This window comes from Pogona vitticeps, chromosome 2 (genome assembly GCF_051106095.1).
Source record: "Pogona vitticeps strain Pit_001003342236 chromosome 2, PviZW2.1, whole genome shotgun sequence".
Taxonomy (NCBI): domain Eukaryota; kingdom Metazoa; phylum Chordata; class Lepidosauria; order Squamata; family Agamidae; genus Pogona; species Pogona vitticeps.
This window is the reverse complement of record NC_135784.1, coordinates 256,087,448-256,097,925: the sequence shown is the minus strand read 5'-3', so window position 1 is coordinate 256,097,925 and position 10,478 is coordinate 256,087,448. Positions and strand designations below refer to the sequence as shown.

Genomic DNA, 10,478 nt, shown 5'->3' with positions numbered 1-10,478 from the left:
GAATGCAGAAATGTGTGATGTTGCACTATGGTACTTCATGATTTTTTTCAAAGTTTTTTTTTTTTTTTTTTAGTTTTTTAAAAGGGCAAACATACAGTATCATGTGCCAGAGATAGTACAACAGAGACTCTTTTTCTGGATGGGAGAACATTCAGAACCAGAACAAAAGGACAGGGACAGCAGAAACATCCAGTGTGGGCGCCTGCAGCAGGGAGGAAGAAAGCGGTCTGGATATTCCAAGTCCTTGTCTAATACTCTGAAAAAAAGGATGTGCAACTTCACTACTAAGCTGTAGAAGATTCTGAAAGATGCTCTACACAGGCACAAGGCCTGCCTGTAAACCCCAAGACCACAAAGAAGAATTTTTAGGAACTCACTTAGCTAAATCAGTTTCTACTTTGTACTTACTTAACTCACAATGACAGGGATCTTTGCTATTCCATTTTCTTACACAGGCCTAGAGGTGGCGCCTTTATGCCTATCGGTAAAAGGGAATGCACTTTTTCCATTAAAGAAGCTGGAAAGAAATCTGGATGGGCAATCAAACTGTAGAAAGGCAAAAAGTGGACTTGATATTGTAACACAAACAACAGGATTTGATGATAGTATATTTTATGTTCTCATTCTCCCCTCCTTTTTTGTCCATTCCCATTGCCTTCTGTACCCCTTACCCTTGTTGTTATTGTTTAGTTGTGTCCAACTCTTCGTGACCCCATGGACCAGAGCACGCCAGGCCCTCTCATCTTCCACTGCCTCCTGGAGTTTGGTCAAATTCATGTTGTTAGCTTCGATGACACTGTCCAACCATCTCATCCTCTGTCGTCCCCTTCTTCTCTAGCCTTCACACTTTCCCAACATCAGGGTCTTTTCCAGGGAGTCTTCTCTTCTCATGAGATGGCCAAAGTGTTGGAGCCTCAGCTTCAGGATCTGTCCTTCCAGTGAGCACTCAGGGTTGATTTCCTTCAGAATGGATAGGTTAGTTCTCCTTGCAGTACAGGGGACTCTCAAGAGTCTTCTCCAGCACCACAATTCAAAAGCATTAATTCTTCGGCAATCTGCCTTCTTTATGGTCCAGCTCTCACTTCCATACATCACTACTAGAAATACCATAGCTTTAACTATGCAAACCTTTGTCAGCAAGGTGATGTCTCTGCTTTTTAAGATGCTGTCAAGGTTTGTAATCGCTTTCCTCCCAAGAAGCACGTGTCTTATAATTTTGTGGCTGCTGTCACCATCTGAAATGATCATGGAGCCCAAGAAGGTAAAATCTGTCACTGCCTCCATATCTCCCCGGAGGTGATGGGACCAGTGGCCATGACCTTAGTTTTTTTGATGTTGAACTTCAAACCATTTTTGTGCTTTTCTCTTTCACCCTCATTAAGAGGTTCTTTAATTCCTCCTCAATTTCTGCCATCACAGTGGTATCACCTGCATATCTGAGGTTGTTGATATTTCTTCCAGCAATCTTAATTCCAGTTTGGGATTCATCCAGTCCTGCCTTTCGCATGATGCATTCTGCATAGAAGTTAAATAAGCAGGGGAACAATATAGTGTACAGCCTTGTCGTACACCTTTACCAATTTTGAACCAATCCGTTCTATATCCAATTCTAACTGTTGCTTCCTGTCCCACATATAGATTTCTCAGGAGATAGATAAGGTGGTCAGGCACTCCCATTTCTTTAAAAACTTGCCATTGTTTGTTGTGGTCCACACAATCAAAAGCTTTTGCATAGTGAATGAAGCAGAAGTAGATGTTTTTCTGGAACTCTCTGGCTTTCTCCATAATCCAGTGCATCTAGTTCCTCTGCCCCTTTGAAATCTAGCTTGTACTTCTGCGAGTTCTTGGTCCACATACTGCTGAAACCTGCCTTGTAGGATTTGGAGCATTCTTTGGCACTGCCCTTCTTTGCGACTGGGATGTAGACTGATCTTTTCCAATCCTCTGGCCACTGCTGAGTTTTCCAAACTTGCTGGCATATTGAGTGTAGCACCTTAACAGTATAATCTTTTAAGGTTTTAAATAGTTCAACTGGAATGCCATTACCTCCACTGGCCTTGTTGTTAGCAATACTTTCCAATTCCCACTTGACTTCAGGCTCCAGGATGTCTGGCTCAAGCTCAGCAATCGCACTATCTGGGTTGTCCGGGATGTCCAGATCTTTCTGGTATAATTATTCTGTGTATTCTTGCCACCTCTTCTTGATGTCTTCTGTTTCTGTGAGGTCCCTACCATTTTTGTCTTTTATCATGTCCATCTTTACACAAAATGTTCCTTTAATATCTCCAATTTTTTTGAACAGATCTCTGGTTTTTCTCTTTCTATTATTTTCCTCTGTTTCTTTGCACTTTCATTTAAGAAGGCCCTTTTGTGTCTCCTTGGTATTCTTTGGAAGTCTGTGTTCAATTTTCTGTAACTTTCCCTGTCTCCCTTGCATTCTGTTTCCCTTCTCTTCTCTGCTATTTGTAAGGCCTCCTTGTACAGCCACTTTGCTTTCTTGCATTTCCTTTTCTTTTGGATGGTTTTTATTGCTGCCTCCTGTACAATGTTATGAGCCTTCATCCATAGTTCTTCTGGCACTCTGTCCACCAAATGAAGTTTCTTAAATCTGTTCTTCACTTCCACTGTGTATTCATAAGGGATTTGGTTTAGATTATACCTGACTAGCCCAGTGGTTTTTCCTACTTGCTTCAGTTTAAGCTTGAATTTTGCTATAAAAAGCTGATGATCAGAGCTTCTCCATCTTTGGCTGCAGAGAACATAATCAATCTGATTTTGGTATTGCCCATCTGGTGATGTCCAAGTGTAGCCTCTTGTGTTGTTGGAAAAAACTGTTTGGGATGACCAGCTTGTTGTCTTGACAAAACTCTATTAGCCTTTGCCCTGTTTCGTTTTGAACTCCAAGGCCAATCTTACCCTTTGTTCATCTCTTGACTCCTTACTTTAGCATTCCAGTTGTAGCATTCAGCCCTGCCCTCACCTGTCCGTCACAGCCGAGCAGGGGAACAGCAGCCAATGAGGGAACGGAAGGTGGTGCCACAGGGGGAGGAGCTGGGATATAAATGATGGTGTATGAGGTATGCGAGAGAAAAATGGTGTGAAAGGAGAGATGAGAGAGAGAGTAGAGATTTGAGTGAGAAGGCAGTGTGTTAATGAGTCAGTGAGAGCAGGGTCTGTGATTGAAAGAAATTGATTATCTGCTTGTGATTTGCTTATTTCTTTTATGTAATCAAATAAACAAGTTTAAGTTTTAAAGTAAATACAAGTGTCAGTGAATATTTGGTATTGGATCAGCAATACCTGGTGGCAGCTACTTGAGGAGTGAGCACATACTAGAGGCCTGAGTTGTTAGAGGCTTCAGTGTGCCTGCTACACCAATCCCCTATAATGAGAAGAACATCTTTCTTTGGTGTCAGTTCTAGAAGGCGTTGTAAGTCTTCATAGAATTGGTCAATTTCAGTCTCTTCAGCATGGGTGGTTGGTGCATAAACTTGCCATGCTGAAAGGTCTGCCTTGGATTCGTATTGAAATCATTGTATCATTTTTGAGATTGTATCCAAGTACAGCTTTCCCCACTCTTTTGTTGACTATGAGGGCTACTCCATTTCTTCTATGAGATTCTTGCCCACAATAGTAGATATGACAATTGTCTGAATTGAATTCGCCAATTCCTGTCCATTTTAGTTCACTGATGCCCAGGATGTCAATGTTTATTCTTGCCATCTCCTGTTTGACCACATCCAGCTTACCAAGGTTCATAGATCTTACATTCCAGGTTCCTATGCAGTTTTTTTTTTGTTTTTTTTGTTTTTTTTGCAGCATCAGACTTTCCTTTCACTTCCAGGCACGTATGCAGGTGAGCATTCTTTCGGCTTTGGCCCAACCACTTTAGTTGTGGAGCTACTCGTACTTGTCCTCCGCTCTTCCTCAGTAGCATGTTGGATGCCTTCCGACCTGAGGGGCTCATCTTCCACATCTTTTAGGCTTTTGTTTCTGTTCATGGGATCGCATTTTGTCCAAACTCTCCACTACGACCTGTCCATCTTGGGTGTCCCTGCACGGCATAGCCCATAGCTTCTCTGAATTACTCAAGCCCCTTCGCCACGACAAGGCAGCAAACCATGAAGGGGACCCCTACCCTATCCCTAGTTAAACCATAATCAATCAACTGCTTTTCCCAGCAAAACAAAGGGAATCTCACCTTCAGTCCCAAGTGGGGCCTCACAATTCAAACAATATTCCAGATAATCAAAGAACAGCCGTTAGAGAGAAGGATGCAAAAGATTTGTTGCAGAAGTATATTTGCTGATACATTACCTTCTGCCCAATATAATTTTCTACTCTCTTTTTTCATAAGTAGTGGGGTAATGGTATATTCAGAAGTGAATGTACCTATGATGAGTGTGTCGATAGCAGCGATGGCGAACCTGGCACACAGAGCCCTTTCTGCAGGCACGCAAGCCATAAGTCACTGGATTGCTACCCCACCCCCCACCCCGCCGGCCAAATCTGAGGCGCTTCGATAGGTTCATCCAGAGCAGCTGGTGCTGGCAGAGGATCCAGAGTGGGGTCACATCCATGCCTGGGATTCCCCCTTCTGCCGCCACTTCCAGTTCCATTGCCCCCCCCACCTGCTGGTTTGTTTGTTTGTTTTTTCAGTTTGGGCACGTGAGCCTAAAAACTTTCACTGCCACTGGTCTATAGCAACACATATAAGGAGAACTGCTTTCAACATTATTTATTCACCTAAGCAATATAAGAGGAACTGGTATGTTCCACTTGAATATTAAGATCAATAAGGCTCAGCAAGGAAATCAATAGCTGAAGGTAAATACAGTAGGACCCCTTTATCCACAGGATCAGTGTCTACTGATTCACATATCCACTTTCTGAAAATGGTAAAAATATTTTTTAAAAATCACCCAAAATATGTATTTTTAATGATGAAGTTACCAAAACTAGCCACTAGAATGGGACAGATACTATGCTATGTATAGAGTTCGCTATTAAAATAGTGCTCCACATTTTCCAGCATCCACGGGGTGAAGGGGCTTGGAACTGATCCCCTGCAGATACAGGGATCTTGCTGTATAGTGTGGGATAAACATGTATGATTTAAAGAAAAGAAAAAAAGATAAGACATATGCCCAGAAAAGAAGGACAAGAATGAATGCAGAACATATTAAACAAATTTTCTGTTCAAAAAACATCTTGATATTCTTGCCATTGCTTCTTTAAAGTGCATTTTATAATAGTCTTCCATGTAATGAGGCAGGAAAGGACAAAATGAGGTCTCTGAAGGCTGCGGCATAAGAACCAGTGTCCCAAAGTACCTTTGGGCTTATATAGCTTATAGAAATTGAAGCTGAACACCACCTATGTTTAAAATAAGGCCATAGACAAGAATAAATAGAAAATGTAGCCATTTATCTCACATGCAATTACTCCAGCTGCTCAGAACAGTAAGCAAACCTTGAGGAAGACTTACATTTCTATTCAGTCTCATGAAATGATCTATGTACTCTCTGAATCAAAAGATTGTATCCTTTAATAGGAGAGGAAACATGAAAATCCTGGGGCAACAAAAGACAGGCTCATCTCTATAAATGACACATGCAACGGTAGTCCCACAATCAAGTTATCCAGTGACTTAAATCCTGAGGCAGAGACACTTGTGTAGTTCTTGTACTTGTCTCCTACCATGACATACAGAGAAAACAAGAGAAAGAATAAGTAAATTCCACGGGCGACAATGCAGACAATTCTTCAGGTCATCCCTGGGGAATGTTTCTGAATATTATTACAGCCCATTCATTTTCCAATAATCCAAAACACCGGAAGCTCTAGATTCATCCCCAGGCTTGAGATTTACAATAATGAAGAACTAGCTTGCCATCACTTCCAAAACACTGTAAAGGGAAAAAAGAGAAGAGAAAAAACAAATCAAAAACAAATCAGCAATGAGTCAAAAAATTACTTATGTTCCATTAAACCTTGTTTCAGCTAATTGTTGGTTCACAATTTCTGTTTCTTACAACATACTGCCACCTATTGACAATCTCTACTCAGAAAGTTTTATGTATTACATCTGTCCCAATCAGACTTCTCTAAATTTCTTAAATGAAGATTATGAAAGAAAAACGTTTAAAAGCTGGCAGTCACCTCATATAATGTTCCAACCTCCTGGTCTGGTGAAGGAGCAAAAGATTGATTTACATAAATAAACTGTGTAGGAAAGAAGAGAAGCATTGAAACGTTATTTTAATAGGCTTTAGAGACAGTGTGCATACTAACACAAAAAGCATTTTCTTCAGTTATGACACATTGCCTTCAAAATAGTCCATGCCAAACATAAACTCATTGCAAAGTACCAGCTCAACACGGATGATATAAGGGTCACTGGTAATCAGTGGAAGGTTACCTTTCCATAGCTGCTCAAAATTCTGTTGCCCCTTAGCTCTACTGAGGGCTATATTTGTGGGAGGGAAAAGAATGCACTTATATTCTCCCTTCGCCCCTCCCCTTTGGACATAATTTAGACTTTACATACTGAACACAAAGTTTGGAAGATCAAACTGCCTAGGGTTCCTGATCACAGAAACTATACAAGCGTGTTCAGAGGAACATGCTTATGGCCTTCTCTTCAGAAATTCACACTCAATGCACAGAGTTGGGGCAAAGGTGGTAAAGGCACTGGGGCATAGCTTACATGAATCCTTGTCATGAATACAGCCCAACCCACACATTCAGACAAATGCCTGAATTAACTCACCGACTAGGTAAAGGTAAAAGTTCCCCTTGTCAAAAGTTCCCAAGCCGCCTAGAGTGGTCCTATGTGATTCAGATAGGCGGGATATAAATTAAATAAATAAATAAATAATAAATAAATAATAGTCCAGTTGTGTCCGACTGTAAGGTGTGGTGCTCATCCCCATTTCCAAGCCATAGAGACAGCGTTTTTCTCAAGACAGTTTCCGTGGTCACATGGCCAGCGTGACTAGACACGGAATGCTGTTACCTTCCCACTGAGGTGGTACCTATTTATCTACTTACATTTTTACATGCTTTCAAACTGCTAGGTTGGCAGGAGCTGAGACAAGCGACGGGAGCTCACTCCGTCCCGTGTTGATCTTACGACTGCTGGTCTTCTGACCTTGCAGCACAGAGGCATCTGCAGTTTAACCCTCAGTGCCACCATGTACCTCACTGACTAGAGAGCTAAATAGAAGAATGATGCACCTCCATCTGGCCCAAGAAAAGAGAGCTGTTGGGGGTTCCTACTACTTTTCATAGCTACCTATGTTTTTAGGCAACACGAAGAAAATGGAAGGGTACACTGGCCCTACAAACAACAGATTCAAGTCTATCTCTTCACCACTTACAAGAATTGCATCATAACTGCAGCCCCTTTGTGGGTAATTTCTAAGAAGGTGTTTGTGGAAGCTTCTGGAGAATCCTGTCTGGGTTCAGTGTATAAATGTACTGACTACTATATGGTGGTGTTTCTAAAATTATGACATTATTTAAAGAACTAAGAATAAGCTGATGTTTATGAATTTTCAGTACTAAACACATAATTCTCTATTAAAGTATTTGATTTCAAAACAATCATTTCTAAATGACTGTGTTAGCATTTGTGAACGAACGAGATCCCCAATGTGGAACAAGTGAGCATCTGGCCATGCAACATAAGCCATAAAATCTGCAGAATCCTTGCTTTGTTACAAGCCATGGGTTTGTCCACACTGCCCCATCACATCTGCCTGCAACAGGAGCAATTACACTCTGTGTTTTCCTTAGTATGTCATCTGAATTCAGGTGTATTCTTTCTGCCTCAAGAAAAACAAGTACAAGACTCTTTCTCCAATTTGCTGGGAGACAAACAAAACAGGTGATTGTGCCCATATCTGGATGGCACACTAAGCATCAACATACTGTTCAGAAATGAAAAAGGAAATACATACCAGCTGTTCTGAGGCTAATAGTTTGAGAAACTTTTTGATAAAGTCAATGAGGCCTTGGATTGTACGGGTTCTCTCTACAGTCCATTTCTTGGTCTTCATTATAGGAGTATCTCCAACAGCTTTGAGTAAAACATCAACTAGAAAACAGAATGAGACATAATGCACATAAGAACAAACAATTAGTATACAGCATATGACTGAACTGCACTGCAAAGTGACTAGTATGGAGTAGAGAATGGGCAGAAGTAAAGCTTCCTGATCTACAGAAATACTTCACGGCCAATACCATTTCTGGAATCACAGAGTCTGTGTCTATATATTAGTTCTGGACCCCACTTGTGATCAGTAAATGGCAACAAGAGGCAGCAGAGTTTAGTATCATCTATACCTTGTAGTCTTTTCAGCGTAAACCTCTGGATGACTTTCCTCAACATTTTCATGTATACACTCGAAAGCACAAGAAAAGGGATCATAAAGTTGAAGTCCTCCAAGCGCCACCTTTTGACATTGTTAACAAAAGGAAGACAGAAACTATGTAACAATATGCTGCTTCTATCCACCATAAATGGTGTGTAGAAGAATATCCTGGTCAATGGTCTCAAGAACTGTTACAATGTCTAGGAGATCCAACAGGCTTGCAAACTTCTCTTCATTCCTAGTTGCACACACATAGTGACTAAGATTCTTTTGTCCTGATGACATAAGGAAGGCTCCTGTAACACAGATTACTTTCCCCAACCCAGAACAAAACCCAGAATGTCCTGCAACATGTTCTGACAATATAATGTATAATACAAGTCTGTAGTTGAAATGGCACTATTGAAATCATCATTTGCTCCTGAAAAACTAGCCGCAGTGACAATACAGAAGTCCCTCAAATGCAGTCTTCAACTCTACATTTACATTTTTATCAATTCAGGCAGGGAGACTGTTAAGCAGCAGACTGAATGTTGCCCCAACAGAATCTATTATGCCAGTCAAGACACTTTAAAAAGGCTGTTACATGTAATACCATAACTATTACAACCTAAAAGAAAGATGATATCCCTAAGAAAAAAAGTAGCACTCCTCTCCTCTGTCTAATGTAGCCAGATACTGCGAGATATAAGTGGCTGACTACAGTGGTCCTGGGGACCAGTTCTGCTCCTGGGACCAGCACACATTGCACCTCTCAGCAAAATCTGGCAGCAAACTGCACCTCCATATTTTGACAATAACCTCAAGGGAAAAAAAGAGTAAAGCAAGTATAAAAACGGGCAGCATTTTCTATCTGTGTCAATGGGTTGGGTCTGCTGCTCAATTTCAGTGGTGTTACTTCCACCCAATTTCAACAGGGTGGTGGTAAGAGGAGAGAACCTTGGTGAGGAGCAAAAGCAGACTGGGGAGCCTTATGCAGCCGTTGAACTGTTGCCCATCCCCACTTTGACAGAACTCAAGATGGACATGTCAGAAAGAGAGTAATCTGCTGCACCCACATATCTAACCGAGTTTTGGTGACAGAACCAGCCTGACACAATATCGGACTGCTGTTGTTGCTGCCCTGTGCCTCAAGTCTCTCTGGACATACGGTGATCCTATGCACTAATGATCGCCAAAAGATCCTACCTTGAACTAACAGTTTGGAGGTGAAAAGGGCCAACATAACATTCAAGAACAACTACAGACTAAACTACAAGCAAGCCACCAAAGTCACTGAAGCTGAGAGGAGGCCCTCACCACTCTTAACATAATATGTCCATCCATAACCATCTTATCTTTCTCAATTCCTGGTCAAACTTCCCCACAAACCAACATAAATAACACGGAGAAAGTGTCTTAGGAAAAGGCCTTGTCCACGAGAGTTCACATTAAAATACATTAGTTAGTATTTAAAGTGCCACAGTGTTTTTTGGTTGTTCTTTATTTTGCTTCTGTCTTATTTCCATTTTTTTTCTTTTGTCTTCTTTATTTTTCCTTCGTTTTTGCCTGTTCTGCTAGTACAGACTAGCATGGTTACCTCTTCTATAAAGAGCACAAGTTACAGAGGCCTAGCCCGGAGAAAAGGAGAAGCCATTCGGAAGCACGACTGGCAGGCGAGGACCCTAGACCGGGGTCTGCTTGGAAACTTGACATTTAAGCCGGGCTGCGACGTGGGTGGCGGCTGATACTCGCGCCCGCCTGCCTCTCCGATCGGCTGCCAGATCTCCGCCGGGCCACTTACTTTTCTTCCGGGTGTCTCCAGGAGGCTCCTCAGTTACCGGGGAAACGGCGGGGGGAGGGGCCGGCTCGAGCAGCCCCGCCGCCGCTCCTGCTCCACCACTTTCCGGCGTCTCTTCTTCAACGTCACCTCGGTCCACTTCCTGAGGCGAACCTGTCCCGCTCGTCGCCGGCCCTGCAACCGGCAGCTGCCCGTCTTCGCCAGCCTCCGCCATCCTCCCTTCCAAACAGGCAGCAACCACTTCCGTCCCGCCTCTCTCTCTCTCTCTCTCTCTCTCTCTCGATTATAAACGCTTGTGGCGGCCACGTGATCGCACC

General features: G+C 42.3%; 1 protein-coding gene across 2 annotated transcripts; it reads right to left on the bottom strand.

Moving 5' to 3' along the window:
• Positions 1 to 5,406: 5,406 nt before the first annotated feature.
• On the bottom strand, positions 5,407 to 10,438 carry ATG12 (autophagy related 12). 2 transcript variants are annotated; one of them, XM_020780046.3, is made up of 4 exons: positions 10,165 to 10,438; positions 7,965 to 8,101; positions 6,163 to 6,225; positions 5,407 to 5,909 (listed from the first exon to the last, which is right to left on the bottom strand). In XM_020780046.3, the coding sequence occupies exons 1-4, from the start codon at positions 10,373 to 10,375 to the stop codon at positions 5,850 to 5,852; spliced, it is 471 nt and encodes a 156-aa protein (XP_020635705.1). In that variant the 5' UTR covers positions 10,376 to 10,438; the 3' UTR covers positions 5,407 to 5,849. The 2 variants fall into 2 exon arrangements, with proteins under 2 accessions (XP_020635705.1, XP_078242369.1); XM_078386243.1 differs by lacking the exon at positions 10,165 to 10,438 and adding an exon at positions 8,353 to 9,268.
• Between the last annotated feature and the right edge of the window lie 40 nt (positions 10,439 to 10,478).

Coding starts and splice junctions, on each gene's coding strand:
- ATG12 (XM_020780046.3), bottom strand. CDS start 10,375: ATGGCGGAGGCTGGCGAAGACGGGCAGCTGCCGGTTGCAGGGCCGGCG. Junction 6,226..7,964: donor TATTAGCCTCAGAACAGCTG/GTATGTATTTCC, acceptor TTTCCTACACAG/TTTATTTATGTAAATCAATC. Junction 5,910..6,162: donor AGGTTGGAACATTATATGAG/GTGACTGCCAGC, acceptor TTCCCTTTACAG/TGTTTTGGAAGTGATGGCAA.